Source organism: Myotis lucifugus, unplaced genomic scaffold (assembly GCF_000147115.1).
Source record: "Myotis lucifugus unplaced genomic scaffold, Myoluc2.0 scaffold_56, whole genome shotgun sequence".
Lineage (NCBI taxonomy): Eukaryota > Metazoa > Chordata > Mammalia > Chiroptera > Vespertilionidae > Myotis > Myotis lucifugus.
Window position 1 is genome coordinate 2,447,069 of NW_005871104.1, and position 18,102 is coordinate 2,465,170.

Sequence of the window (18,102 nt, forward strand, 5' to 3'; positions counted from 1 at the left end):
CAAGTCCAGGGCACAATGCGGGCCGGGATTGCGGGGGGGGGGGGGCATGCAGGAGGCAGCCAATGGATGATGTTTCCCTCATTGATGTTTCTATCTCTCTATTCCTCTCCCTTTCCCCCTCTCTATAAATTAATAACATCTTAAAACAAAGTGTATTAGCCTGAATATTTTCCCTTTATTTGTTTATATTTAAATTTTTTAAATTTATTGACTTTATTAAAAGGAAGGGGGAGAGAAAGAGAAGTGTCGATTTGTGTTCCACTTACTTTTGCATTCATTGGTTGATTTTTGTATGTGCCCTGACTGGGGATTGAACCTGCAACCTTAGCAGATCAGGATGACTTTAACCCCAACTGAGCTACCTGGTCAGGGCATCCCAACTTTATTTAACAGTTGCATTTTCTTTGTCATCTTCTGCCTATATCCTTCTTTAATGTAGTTTTTTTTTTTTTTTTTAAGAGATTCACTCAATGGACCTTTATAGAGGACCTACCACCTTTTAGGCATTGTTTGAGGTGCAGCTTGGTAGAATTGTGAACGAGACAGGCAATTCCTGAAGTCACGGTGCTCCTGGGAAATGGAGTCAGAAAATAATGTTTTTGAAAAATAAAAATTTCTAGTTTTTGCCCTTTGTTAGCTTGCAAGCATTTATATCCCAGAAAAATGAGATTGCCTGTTATTTTGCTTATACTTTGCTAAATGGAATTTTTAGATTTATTTATTTTTATTAAATTTATTGATGTGACATTGGTTCATAACATTATGTAAGTTTCAGGTGTACATCCTCATAATTTTACTCCATTGTGTGCCTTCCACCCAAAGTCTAGTCTCTATGTATTTGAACCTTTATCCTTGTTGTCCTTTCCCCACCCTCCTTTCTCTCTGGTAACCACCATTCTGTTGTGTTATATTTATTTTTGGTAGTCAGATCTGTTGGTCTTTTGTAGTAGCATTAAAACATGTAGTTATTTCTTTGATAGATTGTAAGCAGCAGTTGGATGGAGGTAGTGGTTTTTATTTATCCTTGAAAGGTAGTATAGTGTAATGTTTTAAGATCTTTAGACTCTGGATCCATCCTCTACTACTTACTCTGTGACTTTACACAAATGGTTCAACCACTTATTTCATCTCTAAAATGGAAAGAGCACCTTTCTTTTCTCAGATTTCTCACAACCATGAGAAAAGTATTTAGAATAGTGTCTGGTATATAGTTTGCACTCAGATATTATCTATTATTATAATTATCATCCCTGGATACTCATTGTCACATATTAACAAATATATGAAAGAATGAATACACATTAAGGATGTTTGTACCTACTTCCAAGTTCTCTTTGATTTGGAGCCCTCTTGAAATGGATGAAGCTGCTCAACAAATATTTATGAAGCTTCTGTGTGCAAGGCTGTGGACACAGCGAGAACTATGATAGACAAAATTTTTCCCTTTATGGAGCTTATTGTCTGGTTGGGGAGACAAATCAGATACTGATACAGAGAATAAACGCTACTGACTCATTGATTCTCAGCAACATTCTCTCTGCCACTGTGGCTTGGTGGAAACTCAGGAATAGTTCCATAGCCACCCTTAAAACTTCACAAATTCCAGTATAAAACTGCCTCCAGTATATTATATCTTGAAAATCTGATAAGATCAGTCTAAATGAGCACAATTTTCTTTATAGATGAAAATATACTGCAGCATATTTTTTTGTGCCGCTGAAAGTATTGAGAAGGAAAGTACTTGGATAAATAGAAAAGGATCATAGCCTTTCCCTGTTGTAAATGTTAGTTTTAGAAACCAAGGAGATCATTTTATTCTGGGCCCCCAACTGCTAGGGCGAAAAAAGGAAAATATTCTGTCCCTAGTCACCCAATGTGACAGGTTTGTTTTGTAGAGGTACTCTAAATCTTTGGTCTATTTCTATAGGTTCTTGATCTTCCACAATGGGTGAGCCACAGCAAGTGAGTGCCCTTCCACCACCTCCGATGCAATACATCAAGGAGTATACGGATGAAAATATTCAGGAAGGACTAGCTCCCAAGCCTCCACCTCCAATAAAAGACAGTTATATGATGTTTGGCAACCAGTTCCAGTGTGATGATCTTATCATCCGCCCTTTAGAAAGTCAGGGCATCGAACGGCTTCATCCTATGCAGTTTGATCACAAGAAAGAACTGAGAAAACTGAATATGTCTATCCTTATTAATTTCTTAGACCTCTTAGATATCTTGATAAGGAGCCCTGGGAGTATAAAACGAGAAGAGAAACTGGAAGATCTTAAGCTGCTTTTTGTACATGTTCATCATCTCATAAATGAATACCGACCTCACCAAGCAAGAGAGACCCTCAGGGTCATGATGGAGGTGCAGAAACGTCAACGCCTTGAAACAGCTGAGAGGTTTCAAAAGCATCTGGAAAGAGTCATTGAGATGATTCAAAATTGCTTGGCTTCTTTGCCTGATGATTTGCCTCATTCAGAAGCAGGGATAAGAGTAAAAACTGAACCAATGGATGCTGATGATAGCAACAATTGTACTGGACAGAATGAACAAGAAAGAGAAAATTCAGGTCATCGGAAAGACCAGATTATAGAGAAAGATGCTGCCTTGTGCGTTCTAATTGATGAAATGAATGAAAGACCATAAAGGGTTTTTTGTTGTTTTTATTTTTTCCTTTCAGTAAATAGCATCATATATTAGTTCATTTGCTCTTGGAGAGTCTTAAAAGAGATATAACTAGGAGTTATGTAAACAGCTTCACTCTCCAACTTTATCAATTATGAGATGTCACAGGCAGTAATTTCATTTTATGGCAAGCATAGGCAATGAGTGTGACTGCATTAAGAGTAATCAACTTAAAAAGCAAAGTGCTGCTCTTGTGTGGAATATTCCTGTTTTTGGAGTTGCACTAAACATTGAAGATAATCCTCAGTAATAGCAAATTTCCATCCTTGGAACGTAGACTTGTTATTTGCTTTAAGAATGATAGATAGAAGCAGCAGCCCTGTAGGTTGCTTGGTGTTAAAAAGAATAAAAGAATGATAAATAAATAAAGGATATCAAGTAGTATAAATATGAAATTGTGAAATCTTTATATTTTACTTAAAAATCTCTAAAAAAGTATTGTAACATGTTAAAAGAGAAGAACCCCATAGATTTATAAAATAGCAATTTTTCCTCTCGACTGCTCCTGTAAATACACTATGTCGAACAATCTTGGCCCTATCCTTTTTTAGTCAATCAGATAAGTCCTTTGATCACTTTTAGTTGCAACCATTTTAGTAATTAAAATGTTTATGTAATTAATTGTACATTTCCTTTAAAATTCAGTTCATACTTGTTTAAAGCTGGAAGCCTGCAATGGGAAGGGAGTTTGGTAGCAGAGACTTAGATGTTCACTGGAGATTGTATCTCCCCTGAGATACGGTGCTGCCCTGCCAGGGACTATATTTCCCCACTCCCCTTGCATGTGTGTAAGGCTATGTGATTAAGTTCTTAGCGGTGGAATATGAGGGTAAAAATTCAGGCCTGCCCCATAAAAATTTTCTTGCACAATCCTCCATTCTGTTCTTATCTGTTGGGTGGATGGCCACACCCAGGATAACTTTGGGTCCTCCATTCTCTTCTGGTTGGATGGCATAATTTTACCATTTTGAAGATGATAAAGGTTCAGTTAGTTTGGGCCCTTGAATGACTGAGGACTAGGCCCTCCTTTCATTAACCCCCCACCCCAATCCAGCTGATTGGACTATCTGAGCAAGAAGTCACCTGTTTTGATCACAGATTTATTTTATTTCTGTATTTCTCTTCTCTTCCCTCTAACCTCGCCTCCACCAAAGTCTTGGTGAAGAGTCTGCCTTGTATCTGAGGTTCTCTGCTGGCCTTTCTCTTAATGTAGGCCAGTGGTTCTCAAAGTGTAATCTTGGACTAGGAACATTAGCATTACTGGGGACCCTATTAGAAATGCAAGTTCTCTTGCCTCACTCCAGACCTACTAAATCAAACTCCAGCAGTGGTATACAACAAGCTGTGATTTAATAAGCCCTCAGATGATTGTGGTGCAAATAATCAAGATTTAAGAATCACTAATAAAAAAAAAAAAAGAATCACTGATAAAGGTAATGCCTTTTCCCAGATGTACACTTTTGATAATTCTCTCAGTCCCCGGTTTCCAATATACCATTCTTACTCTATTAAGGTCTTCAGCTCTAGAGCTGGCAAAAACCAGTTTAAAGTGACCACAGGTCAATTCTATACGTGAAACATTCATCCTCTTTAGAAATCTTTGGAGTGTAGGCTGTTCCCAAGTAGACCGGCCACTTTTTTTTTTCTGACATGTATTTGGTGTGGATCGTTGGGCTCCAGAGGACACAGGCCAGTCTTAAGTTTATAATGAAGGTGAAGGGCTATTCCCCTCATTCCCTTCTGGGGGAGCAAGCTAGACATTGCATAACAATTGAGCAGCTCTCAAAAGAAATCTTGTTATTTCCCCTCAACCCTTTTATAATCTTAAGGATGTTGGGCTAAGAAGGTACAAAGCCAATTTTTGGCTGTTTTGCAAATCCATGCAAGGAAAAGAAATCTAATTGAATCACATTGTTATAAGACTTATGACATAATTTGTATATGAATTTGTTTGGGGAGAGGATTAAGGGATTTAAATTCCATTAGCAATCTTAAATTCTGACTTTGAGAGGATCTGATTTTGTAGGTCTTTTTAAAAGAATTTTGATGTGAACTATTTCAATGGTATAAAGTAGCGCAAGATCTGATAGTTATAAGTTTAAAAACTTATATGGTCTTGGCCAGTGTGGCTCACTGTTAAAGTGTCAGCCTACACATTGGTCTAGTGCAGCGGTTCTCAACCTGTGGGTTGCGACCCCTTTGGGGGTTGAACAACCCTTTCACAGGGGTCGCCTAAGACCATCGGAAAACACATATATAATTACATAATGTTTTTGTGATTAATCACTATGCTTTAATTATGTTCAATTTGTAACAATGAAAATACATCCTGCATATCAGATACTTACATTATGATTCATAACAGTAGCAAAATTACAGTTATGAAGTAGCAACGAAAATAATTTTATGGTTGGTCACCACAAAATGAAGAACCGTATTAAAGGGTCGCGGCATTAGGAAGGTTGAGAACCACTGGTTTAGTGTTTGATTCTTGGTCAAGGGGTTTGATCCCCACCCCTACTTGGGGGTGTGTGGGAGGCAACCAGTAGATGTGTCTCTCTCACATTGATGTTTCTCTCTCCCCTATAGGTTTCAAGTTTCCCCTCACTGACATCTTGGGAAGCAGACTAGGTTTCAAGGTCCCTCTTTTATATTGTTGTGGCTTTTCCCAGAATTTATGAGAACATCTGACAATTTTATCTTGGCAAGTCCCAAGTCTGCTGACTTCTTTGTTCAGTGGGTGAGATAAACTCCCCTTTTCCCTCCTCTCTTCCCCTCCTGCCCTAGCAGCTATCTATCCTGCTTAACAGTAGGTCCTGAAGTGACTGGAAATAGCAAGTGCAAGGGTCTCATGAGGAAATAAAAAGGTGGCATGAATTGGATGAGAAAGGTTGCTATTGCCACAACATAGGGAGGAGGTGGAGCTAGAGAAGCAGATATAGAGCAGATTACAGGATTTAAAAGGCCAAGGGAAGGAGTTTGTTTTATCCTAAATCTGATGGAAAGTCAATAGCAAACATATATAGTCCTTTGTCGACACTGTTCTAATAACTACATAGTCGTTTTATCCTCACAACAACCCAATGAAATCATGATTCTACATAGTTTTATCCTCACAACAACCCAATGAAATCATGATTTTTTATACCCATATTACCCAAGGTTACCAAGACAGTGAGTGGCAGAGCCAGGATTGAAAATTTCTACTTTCAAAGCCAAAGCAGTCCAGCTGGTGTGGCTCAATGGTTGAGCATCAACCCATGAACCAAGAGGTCATGGTACATGCCTGTATTTTGAGCTCGATCCCCAGTAGAGGGCGTGTAGGAGGCAGCCAATTGATGTTTCTGTCTCATCAATGTTTCTACCTATCCCTTTCCCTTCCTCGCTCTCTAAAATCAATAAAAACATTTTTTTAAAAAAAAAAAAAAGAAAAAAAAAAGCCAAAGCACTTAACCTCCATACTTTACCACCTCTCTACTGTATCAGACAGTTAATAAGTAATAGGTAATAAGTAGTGGAGCCAAGAGTAGAATCCAACATTTTTACCATATAAAGTCCATAGATACTACATGATTCTGGACTGAGGAAGAGATTTGTATGTGGGAATTGGACATGTTAAGGCATTTATGTCTTAGACTTCTCTGTGTATTTTAAGGAAATACCTATGTATCATCTCCACTTTAAGAAACAGGGTCAGTTTTGTGGTTTTATGGCTACAAAGCACGTAGCATAATTTATGGTACTTAGTAAACTATCAAAAGTCAACAATTCTGCTCAGTCATTTGCCTTTTGTGTTTGGCATTTAGAATCAAAGATTGAAGAACTGATTTCAAATTGCAATGTAATGAATCTAACACTAAGTGGCACTCTTACCATAAGTTTTGTAGCTGTAGCCAGGTGGCAGAGGAGGGGTAAAGATGAGGAAATTCCGAGGTTCTGTTTATAATACTGAGCTTTTTACTCAACAAGTGAGACTTGCTGCCCGTGCCTGTCGGTGGCCTTTTCTAGTGGAGAGAACATGGTGTGAATTCTTCAAAATAATCAGTATTATGTTTTGAATAAGAGTCTTGATCAGAACCTTTCTCTCAGAGCTGCCTAGACAAGGCCTCTGGGAAAGACCTCAGGCATTATTGGTTAGTGAATAAGACAATAAGATGCTTCTCACATTTGCTTAATATATGACCAAATTCTGTGAAGCTGCTGGTTCCCTGTCCCCCACTCTAGGTTTGGAATAAGGGAAGGCATTCAAAAGATGAGAGTCTTGCAAGGAGGTATGGTTGGCCAGGAATGCATTGTATCAGCATTATAAGGAAAGATATTTTGTGGGTCTTTACTGATTTTCACATTCATTCAACAAATAAGGGAATCTGCTGTGAATAATATGCAACCATTTAAGAGCCATTACGAGTGAGAGTACTGGGGGAGGACGGGAGCTGGAAGAGGTTTATGGGATAAAAAGGAGGACCTATGTAATACTTTCAATAATAAAGATTTTTTTTAAAAAAGAGAGTACTGATGAGGAAAGATATTCAAGATCTGATAAAAGTAAGTTGCTGGGTATATTTGTGTCTGTCTATGCAGAGTCAAATTTGGAAAATTATATAAAAACCATTTTATGGATGAGGATATTGAGACTCAAATGTAACTTTCTATACACAAAGGACACCAGCTAGTAAATGGCAGAATTAAAACTGAGGCTTAAAAGAAAATTTTAAAAAGAAAAAAAAAGAGCATGGTAGAATTTGGGCTCCATTATTTACTAACTGTGTAGTTTTGGTTGAATCTCAATTTCCTTAACTATAGTAATTATGGTACCCATCTCAAAGGGTAGGTACCATCTAATGTTGACAATGAAAGAGAAGATTCATTCTAATTCTTTTTGAAATTTGTCAGGTTTTAGGCTTGCTAATCATCTATGTAGAAGTATCTGATCTAGAAGAGGAAAGGTGGTGCCTGGAGGCTTAGGTGGTGGGTGAGCCTAGGACTTTATGAGTTATGGCTACCTACTAGGGAGAGCGATAAAGAAATAATGAGAGCCTGGCCATGTGGCTCAATGGTTGAGCACCTATGAACTAGGACAGTGGTTCTCAACCTTCCTAATGCCGCGACCCTTTAATACAGTTCCTCATGTGGTGACCCACAACCATAAAATTATTTTCGTTGCTACTTCATAACGGTAATTTTGCTACTGTTATGAATCATAATGCAAATATCTGATATGCAGGATGTATTTTCATTGTTACAAATTGAACATAATTAAAGCATAGTGATTAATCACAAAAACAATATGTAGCCGAAACCGGTTTGGCTCAGTGGATAGAGCATCGGCCTGCGGACTGAAAGGTCCCAGGTTCGATTCCGGTCAAGGGCATGTACCTTGGTTTCGGGCACATCCCCAGTGGGAGATGTGCAGGAGGCAGCTGATCGATGTTTCTAACTCTCTATCTCTCTCCCTTCCTCTCTGTAAAAAAAATCAATAAAATATATTTAAAAAAACAAACAAAAAAACACAATATTTAATTATATATGTGTTTTCTGATGGTCTTAGGCGACCCCTGTGAAAGGGTCGTTCGACCCCGAAAGGGGTCGCGACCCACAGGTTGAGAACCACTGAACTAGGAGATTACCATTGGATTCCTGGTCAGGGCACATGCCTGGTTGCAGGCTCAATCCCCAGTAGGGGGCGTGCAGGAGACAGTCATCAATGATTCTCATCATTGATGTTTCTATCTCCTCCCTTCCTCTCTGAAATCAATAAAAATATATAAAACAATAAATGAAAAAGGAAGGCACAAACAATGGCAGATATCAAAAGTGACATTACTATAGATTATATAGACAGTAAGAAATAATATGAAAATATTGTGGAAAATTGGAAAACTTAGACAAAATGTACAAATTCTTATAAAATGACCAATATTGGTTTAAGAATAGGGAACTTGATTAGCTTTCTAATGATTAAAAAACAAAACCAATCAACCAAACAAAAAAAACACCAGTAGTTAAAATCTCACAAAGAAACTTCAAGTATAGCTTTGATGGCAAGTTCTATTAAAGATTGCCAGAAAGAAGAAACATTCTTAAGCTCTTTTTATGAGATTAGCATAGACATATATGCACATTAATCTAGCAATGTATAAAAATAAAAAGTAATGCTTTATGGCCAATCCATGTTTAAGAAAGTAAAATAGAAAATTAATTAATATAGTCTGTCACTATAATAGATAAAAGGAGAAAAATTCACTTGATCATCTTAACAGAAGCACAAAAAGCATTTTATAAAATTTAGTATCCATTCATGAAAAAGAAAAGAAGGGGGATCTGGCTGGCTGGGTAGCTCGGTTGGTTACAGTGTTGTTCTGATACCTTAATGTCCAGGGCATATACAAGAAGCAACCAATGAATGCATAAACACGTGTAATAACAAATTGATGTTTCTCTCTCTTCCTCTCTCTCAAAAAAAAAAAGTTAAAAAATTAATTAAAAAAGAAAACCTATTAGAATATTTAGGAATAGAACAGAACTTCCTTAATCTAATAAGTTGTAGCTCCATAAAATCGGCAACATGTATTATACCCAAGGTAGAAAGTTAAAACCTTTCCTTTAAGATCTGTAATGAAACTACAATGCCTGCTATCAAAACTTCTGTTAAATATGTACTAGATTTCCTAACCAGCATGGTAAAATTTAAAAAGGAAGAAGCTGAACTGCCATTATTTGCAGAAAATGTTTTTCTGCATGGAAAATTCAATATAATCTACAGATAACTTACTAAAAAGAGAGTTTCCTGGTTGGAGAAAAATACATTCATGCCCTAGCTGGTTTGGCTCAGTGGATAGAGCAGCCGTGGGCAAACTACGGCCCGCGGGCCAGATCCGGCCCGTTTAAAATGAATAAAACTAAAAAAAAGACCATACCCTTTTATGTAATGATGTTTACTTTGAATTTATATTAGTTCACACAAACACTCCATCCATGCTTTTGTTCCGGCCCTCCAGTCCAGTTTAAGAACCCATTGTGGCCCTCCAGTCAAAAAGTTTGCCCAACCCTGGGATAGAGCATCAGCCTGCAGACTGAAGAGTCCCAGGTTTGATTCTGGTCAACGGCACATACCTAGGTTGCAGGCTTGATCCCTAGCCCTGGTCAGGGTGCGTGCAGGAGGCAACCAGTTGATGTGTTTCTCTGACGTTGATGTTTCTCTCTGCCTCTCCCCCTCCCTTCCACTCTCTCTAAAAATCAATGGAAAAATATCCTTGGGTGAGGATTAACAACAAAAAATAATACATTCAAAAATGCATTTCAGAATACCAGCAACAAATGGAAAAAAAAAATTAAATCAGATACTAAGCATCAATGATATCCAGGAAAAAAAATCAAGGAATAAGTTGAAGGCCTCTATGGAGAAAAAATTTTAAATTTTGTTAAGATTTTAAAGAAAATCTAAATAGAGGAGAGAGAAAATATGTCTATGGGTTGGTACACTCAATATTGTAGAGAGGTCAAATTTACTCCACATTGATCAGTGGATTCAGTGCAAGCCAATCAAATTTTTGCCAGGTTCTTTTTTTAATTTAATAAGATGATTCTACAGAGCTGTGCACCACCTCTGTTAATCCAGATAATGGTAGCTGAAGCAACCTCCCCACGTTTAATCATGTAAATCCTTATTGATAAGAATAATCTGTGTGTCACTGGAACCTCCCTGCCTAAGGGCTATCCTATGGGTGGATCCCGAACCAAATAAAAGCTTGGTGAGGCCTGAAAAAAAAAAGATTCTAAAATGTATAGGAGATTTGCTCGGTCCTATACAGCAAAAAGGTTTGTTGTTTTTTAATAATAATGCTTATTATGGGCAAGGCTCCTAGTTTAAATTCTTTAAAGAAGAGGTAAGTTTCTCATGAACCCTCAGGGGCTTGATTGTCCCAGTTTTAATGGTTCATAAACAAAAGAAAAGGTTTTTATTTAACTTCCAAGTAATGAGGGATATGCAGAGAAAACCATGCTGAGATGCCATTGTATCCTTACCAGTACACACACACACACACACACAATATCAAGTGTTGATGAGGATGTGGAATAAGAATTCTTACACACTGTTGGTAGATATCTCAGAAAACAGGCATTATTTAATAAGGTTCAAAAGTTATGTACCCTTGCCTGGCTGGTGTGGCTCAGTGGTTGAGTGTTAACTTATGTATCAGAAGGTCACGATTCCATTCCTGGTCAGGGCAAATGCCTGGCTGGGTTTCTGGGCTCGAGCCCCACTGTGGGGCGTGCAGGAGGCAGCTGGTCAATGATTCTCTGTCATCATTGATATTTCTATCTGTCTTTCTCCCTCTCCCTTCCTCTCTGAAGTCAATAAAAAAATTTTTTTTAAAAAGGTATGTACCCTTTGACCCAGTAATTCCACTCTCAGAAATATACTTCAGAGAAGTGTGCACTGGGATTCATGTAAAAGAATGTCCAGTACGGCATTGTTCATGATAACTAAAACAGAAGATTAAATGTTCATCTAAAAATAGAATGAACAAATAATTTGAGGCATATCTACTCCCAGGAAAACTTTGAGTAATAAGAACAATCTACAGGGACATACAACAGCATGAGTGGATCACATAAACACATTGTTGAGGGAAAGACAACGCAAAAGCCTATAGACAATATGGTTCCATTTTCATGATGTTCTAAAATAAAATTATACATAAAATTTGGGATGCAAACATAGGTTTGCAGGACAAATAGCTAATTACTGAATACCTGCTCCTTATGTTCCATGAATGACCTTCCTCCCCTCTGAAGCCCCTGGTCCCTGACCTCATCCTTAGCTCATGTTTTTTATTTCTCATTTTCCCTTTCTGTTTCTGAAGCTCTCCTGTATGTGGAATTCCTACATATATCACATAAGGCAAATCTTCCCCTTAGTCCTTTTATCAAGGTCATTAAAAAAGCAAGGAAACAACCCGTCTTGGTGGTTCAGTGGTTGAGTGTTAACCTAAGAACCAGGATGTCACAGTTCAATTCCTGGTTAGGGCATATGCCCGGGTTTGAAGCTCGATCCTTGTGTGGGGCATGCAGGAGGCAGCCAGTCAATGATTCTCATCGTTGATATTTCTACTTCTGTCTCTCTGTCTCCTTTCCTCTCTGAAATACAAATATATATATATTTAAAAGCAAGGAAACAATTGCAATATTTCAAATAGTGATTACCTGTAGGAGAGGGAAGGTTTTGAGATCAGGAAGGAACACATGGCCTTGGAATAGGGGTTGGAGGGACTTTAGGAGATTTGCTTTATTTTTTGTTTTGGGTCCTGATTTCTTGAGTGTTTGCTTTGTAAGTGTTTTTTAAACTATAAGTTCATTTAATGTGCTGTACATCTGTTATATTTTCCATTAAACAATAGTTTAACCTTAAAGCCATATTGTGACATCATCATACACCCATCATATTGGAAAAAATTAAAGTCTGACAGTACCGATATTGGCAAAGACATGCAGCATCATAAGAGTTCTTCACCGCTAGTGAGAATGTAGGCTAGGATAAGCACTTTGGAAGACTGCTCAAATTCTGTTGTAAAGTAGATTCCTGTGAGAAGTGAAAAAATGGGAAACAGGGTTTTCTCTGTTTTTAGAGAGGCCTTTTTTGGGGGGGGAGGAGGGATATAATTCAGAGCTTCATCTTGAATGAAACAGGCTAATGTTAGTTTTACCCTCCTGTGCATAAATCCCTAGAAGCAGTGAAGTTATTTATTAGCTAGACAAGTTGGAGCAGCGGTTCTCAACCTATGGGTCGCGACCCCTGAAAATACATCCTGCATATCAGATATTTACATTATGATTCATAACAGTAGCAAAATTACAGTTATGAAGTGGCAACGACAATAATTTTATGGTTGGGTGTCACCACAACATGAAGAACTGTATTACAGGGTTGCGGCATTAGGAAGGTTGAGAACCACTGGTAGGGCAAGTTTCAGAACAGAGACTGGTAAGTTACCAATAGGCCGAAGTCTGGTAAATGGTTCTGGGGTTTCCAAACCTGTGAGAAGGAAGGGAGGGTTCTGACTGCTGGGCTCAGCAAAGCAGGTCAGTGTCAGAAACTTTTGGGCAAACAACATGCAAATGAGTGAGTTGCATGAAAGAGGGATCTTTGAGAATCCTACTTTGTAGCTGGTATATGGCAATGTGATCATTCGATGTGATCAATGTGTGCTTGTGGTGGAAACCGCAGAGACGGCAGGCAGCCCACGGAGCCCTGGCTCTAGGAATATCGGATCCCTCTAGCAGTCAGCAGGCCTCCATCGCCTTTCCACAGTCGCCTTGGCAGCACTGGCTCTGGGCTCTATGCTCTCATGAATGACAGGGTCAATCAAGCAGCTCATCAAAAAGTTAGGCTTTCCCACCCACAGGTCTAGTTACTACATTTATGCAGTACTTTTAACTGGACAGTCAGGACTCTTAATTGGACAGCAGCAAACCTTCCCGTTCACGCTTCAGGTGACTTGTTCTTATTGGTAGGAATGGACAGTCAACATCTTGAAAACACATAGCTTTGGCTCCTTAAATCGACAAAAATTCTAGTTGGGTAATAAGGGGAGGTTTCCTTTCTGAAAGGAGGTGATGCTGTGTGATGAAGCCCACTAGAAAGTAATCTCTTGTAAAATGAACATGCCCCCACACACAGCCCCAGTGTCTATTCTCCACATTTTATTCTAAACAAGGATGCCTGACTGGATGTTCAATCCCATTACTTACATCTGCTTTGCCCAATACAGTAGCCACTTGCCACATGTGGCTATTAAAATCTAATTTTCAATTAATTAAACTTTTTAAAAAAGAAACTATTTTTTTAGTCATACTAGCCACATTTTAAGTGGCTAATAGCTACATGCGACTTGTGACTATCATGTTGGGCAGAACAGAGATAGAACATTTCCATCATTACTGGAAATTCTATTGGACAGTGCTAACCTGAGGATCAAGTTTAAATACCTGAGCCTGTAATTGATAAAGAATAATCAGAGCTACCATTTATAGGGTGCCCTCCATATGCCAAGAACTTTGCTAGAAATAATTACTCTCTAATACCACCACCAATGATCACAAAATCAAATGCTCATAGGGGCAGGCAGGAAGGTAAGTAAAATTGGCTAGGGGCAATACCATGGGAGAGGCAGGGACTGTGGCTAACTAGAGTATATGCCTCATCTAAAAGGGACATAAGTCCTTAGTTTGATCGAATTGTTGTCATTTGAGAATATGGGTCTAGTACTACCAGATCTTCTGAATACAAACAGAATTTGTAAATCCAGATTTTCATATAAAATTTCATTACTTTTCATTGTAAAGCAACAAATATATCATTTCTTTAAGCACCGTACAAACTAAACCTAAACATACCTCAGCCCTGGATTCAGTCCATGATCTGACTCACCCATGTGCAACTGCTATAAATCCATGCAGGGCCAAGAACCATCGTTTAGTTATTAATTTCTGCAACTACATAACTAATACTGCCACTGACTCATCAAACAATAAACACAAACCACAACCACGGTCAATTCTACTTCTGATTGTTCGAGGCCTCTCCCAGAACCATACAGCAGTCCCCGCTAGCCTTCTCTGCCCTGCAGGAGATTTTCTGTGAGCAGTTTGGGAGACAAGATCCCTGCTCCTGAAGGATTTCTATTGTCATCATGCAAGACAGCATAGGTAGTGACTTTTTAAGGAAACTGGGTGTTGAATGTGAACAGCATCTCGAAATCAACCTTGTCCAACCTTTAGCAATGCATGACTCCTGCTTTGTGCTTTTCTGAAAAGCAATGCTTATATTTCCACGACCGAGGCTGCCACTGCTAATGTAGTTGAGTGAACTTTTATTCTGGAAAGCCTTATCATCCTGAGCCAGTTTCCTCTCCTCCCTGACACATTCAGTGACGCGGCACTCCGGTGTTTGTTAGAGCAGATGTTTATGTTTCTGTGGTGATGATCGGTGATGACACAAGCACCGGAATGTGTATCATCAAATTTATTCAGACAGAGCTGCAAAGAAGAGTGAGAATTCCACTTCCATTTGAACTTCATGAAAACTAACTCAGCTTCCTCAACAATTACTTGTTGAGGTTTGGGCTGTTCAATCTGGATGTTAAAGAGCAAACACTCACACTTGCCTGTTTGTGATTCATTTTACTATTGGATTTTTTAATTTTTTTTTTGCAAGTGAGAGAGTTCACTGTATTTTTTAAAAGAGAAAGCTGCACTTAGGTGTCAATTAAAACCAGAACCATTGTAGAGATGCCTGCTGTTTGTGGTGACAAAGTTACAACATGTATTTGCCTGAGAATTCTTTCTATGGTGGCATAAATGTGGGACTGCATGACAAGAGTGAAGCAATACAAGGTAGAATGGCAAGTGGGTAAATGCTCTAATGTGCTCTTGTTCTGTTTTGGAGAATTAAAGGAAGCAGCAAGTCACCTCACAAAGAACTATATTGTCAAAGAACACTTAAAAAAGTTGAAAATGGATGTGAGGTTGTTACTAAGGGTATACAGGGAGGTTAGTGGGGGAAAAAACACCTGTGTTCTCAAAAACCAGGTTTCACACAATAACAGGCACTAAAACTAGTTGTGTGTGCTTGCAACAGGAGAGAATACTCTTAATAATGGCTGGTCTTTTTCATGATACGCAGGAAATCTTCCTCATTGACTTCCCCGTCTCCATCTCGATCAGCTTCATCAATCATTTCCTGCAGCTCCTCATCAGTGATGTTCTCACCCAACTCATTGGATACACGTTTGAGATTGTCGAACGATATGGTCCCAGTTTCATCATCATCATCGAAGAGCTTGAAAGCTTTCAGGATGTCTTCTTTGGAATCTTTTTCGCACATTTTTTGAGTCATCACAGTAAAGAAGTCATTGAAATTCATTTTTCCTGTACCTTCTGGATCAATTTCACTTATCATCTTCATAATCTCTTCTTTCTTTGGTTCAAAGCCCATTGCTCTCATCACCACCTTGAGCTCTCTAACATCAATGGTCCCAGTTGCATCAGTATCGAAGAGATCAAAAGCTTGGCGTAGCTCCTGTATCTGCTGTGGACTAAGCTCCAGCTTAGGAAGATGATGCCACGTTTGTCGTCTTAAAGCTGGAAGAAGCCTTCGGAGGTTCCGAGTCTTCTTTGGCCTGGAACAGGTTGCCCAGAGGGCCACGCATGCCCGGGGGGCGGCTGCGGGCCGGCTGTGTGTTAAGAGGAGGCAGCGAAAAGGCACAGGCCCTGCGAGGAGGCTGGCGTTTCTTCAGATCCATCTCCGACCTTACTATTGGATTTAATACGTTGGAACTGTTGACATAACATTCCCCTCACCCATCACCCCACACATAATGTCCATAAAATCATCTATCTCAGGCCTAACTCATAGTAGGTGCTCATATTATTGATTTATTTGCTGTGCACCTCTGGGAAAGTCTCAGTTTTTTACCATGGTGCCTATAGCAGATATGTGCAAGCATGATAAGGGCTCAATGAGTGTTTGTTGTCATTATTATTAGTACTACTACTATTACCCAGAGCTATGTAGTTAGGTAGACCATGGGTCCCGTCCCAGGTCTAAGACTGATTAGTTTTGTGGCTTTGGATAAGTTACCGAACCTTTCTAAAGCCCAGTGTTCTCATCCGTAAAATGGGGATAATAATTATTATAGGTCCTTAGATTTGTAAGGATTTGATAAGATTATATAAGTAAAATGATCACCATAGTGCTGGCCCATAGTAAATGCTCCATAAATGTTAGTTGATATTAGTACAAAAATAACAATAATAGCAATAATTATAATAATACATATTACTACCTGGCCTGATCACCATTAAGCCGGGCGGCAAAGTCTGAGCACCATTTCTCCTTTGTCACTAATGCTGTTGGTGGTGTCATATTCAAATAAGGATAACTTGGACCACCTTCTTAGCAGTGACCTGTGGCTCATGATCTCTGATACGCCTGACACTGAGAGCTTGCTGGCTACCAAGTTCCCAGTGTTGGGATTTCTGGCATTACTTGCTCTAAGGATTACTCAGGGGATACACTGAAAGTCAGTCTTCACTTAGGTCCTTGTTCATTATTTTGACTTCTTGCTGCATCCTTTCTATTATGAGGGAAGACAAAAGACATCTTCCCCACTCCTCAAAGAAAAAGGCCTTAACTGACCGGCGTGGCTCAGTGGTTGAACATTGACCTGTGAACCAAGAGGTCATGGTTTGATTCCTGGTCAGGGTACACGCCTAGGTTGCAGGCTTGCTCCCTAGTGTGGGGTGTGCTGCCAATCGATGATTCTCTCTCATCATTTATGTTTCTATCTCTCCTTCTGATCTGAAATAAAAATACATTTTTAAAAAAAGAAAGAAAAAGGCCTGATTTGATGCTTGAAAATCTGGGGCCTTTGTGCTCTACTTTGTGACACAATAGGCTATTCTTAACTTAATGTCCTGCTCTTACATCTTTCTTGCTTTCTCAAGTAGGAAAATCAAATAAGAGGTAATATTTCACCCTCGGCAATAAATATTATTATCGCCATTTTTTCTACATAACTTGGACCCTGCACCAAAATGCTCTTGCCAAAGGGGGCCTGGCTGGAGTTCTCACTGAAACTCTAAGTGTAAAGCTCTGGGTCCCTCATCCTCTGCCCGTGCGATCTGAAGGTGCGTTTCTGTCAGGAGGCTGGAGAGATTTTACAGACAACCTTCTTATGATCCTTGGAATCCCAGAGGTCCCTGCAAGCCTAAGCCAACCTGGATTGCACAGGCATCAGGGGTGGACCCCCAGTTCTCCAACATCCTGTGTAACCAAATGACCTTTTAGTTGTGCAGCCCCTGAAATTCATACTTGCTAGCCAATTTACCATGACAAGTGCAGAGAGTACTAAACGGCTTTTGACAGAAAGTAGCTATGTGAGCCTGAGCTGGTTGCATCCCCTCTCTGGGTCTCTAGGAGATCTATTGCATGACCCCCATACTTGAATGTGCTGTGACTCAGTCATTGACCATGGTGGGAGAGAGGAGAGAAATTTGGGAGGGTGCATTTCTCTTTGTTTGGTTTATTTCCACTCATCCCATTTTAATTTTGTCAGGGTCAGATAAGTAATTTATATTTCCTAGGTCAAATAACAGCAGACCTGAAAAAAAGTTAAGTCTTTACAAGTTCAAAAAAAAGTCAATAGGTAAACTCTTCCTAAGCTAATTATGGGAAAAAACAGTGAATTCATAAGCCAAAACCATCTAGAAAAAGAACCCTCAAATGTTTGACTTTCTTCCTATTTTGAACACATGCACTGTTGACGGAATGAGAAGTGATCAGGGGGACGGCTTCAAGACACATACAACAGAGCTCCCTGGTGAGCTTCCAGAGGCTGGCAGGGAAGGGCAAAG

The 18,102-nt window shown here is 39.2% G+C and overlaps 2 protein-coding genes across 2 annotated transcripts in view; one reads left to right on the forward strand and one right to left on the reverse strand.

Annotated features, from left to right (window-relative positions):
• MED7 (mediator complex subunit 7) overlaps positions 1–3,050 on the forward strand; it is a 6,279-nt gene extending 3,229 nt beyond the window's left edge. Inside the window, exon 2 of the mRNA XM_006089082.3 lies at positions 1,928–3,050. Coding sequence (XP_006089144.1) covers positions 1,945–2,646 — 702 coding nt within the window. The 5' untranslated portion in view covers positions 1,928–1,944 and the 3' untranslated portion in view covers positions 2,647–3,050. The remainder of the gene's footprint in view (positions 1–1,927) is intronic.
• A 12,098-nt stretch (positions 3,051–15,148) lies between these two features.
• LOC102441927 (centrin-2-like) lies at positions 15,149–16,612 on the reverse strand. The gene is made up of 2 exons (XM_014456209.2): positions 16,533–16,612; positions 15,149–15,866 (listed from the first exon to the last, which is right to left on the reverse strand). Exons 1-2 carry the CDS (start codon positions 16,610–16,612, stop codon positions 15,338–15,340), a joined length of 609 nt encoding a protein of 202 aa, XP_014311695.2. The 3' UTR covers positions 15,149–15,337.
• Between the last annotated feature and the right edge of the window lie 1,490 nt (positions 16,613–18,102).

What these genes read in the sequence shown, in the direction of transcription:
- LOC102441927 (XM_014456209.2), bottom strand. Translation starts at nt 16,612, where the DNA reads ATGACACCACCAACAGCATTAGTGACAAAGGAGAAATGGTGCTCAGAC. An exon ending in CTTAATGGTGATCAGGCCAG is followed by an intron (nt 15,867 to 16,532) that starts GTAGTAATATGT and finishes AACCTGTTCCAG; the next exon opens with GCCAAAGAAGACTCGGAACC.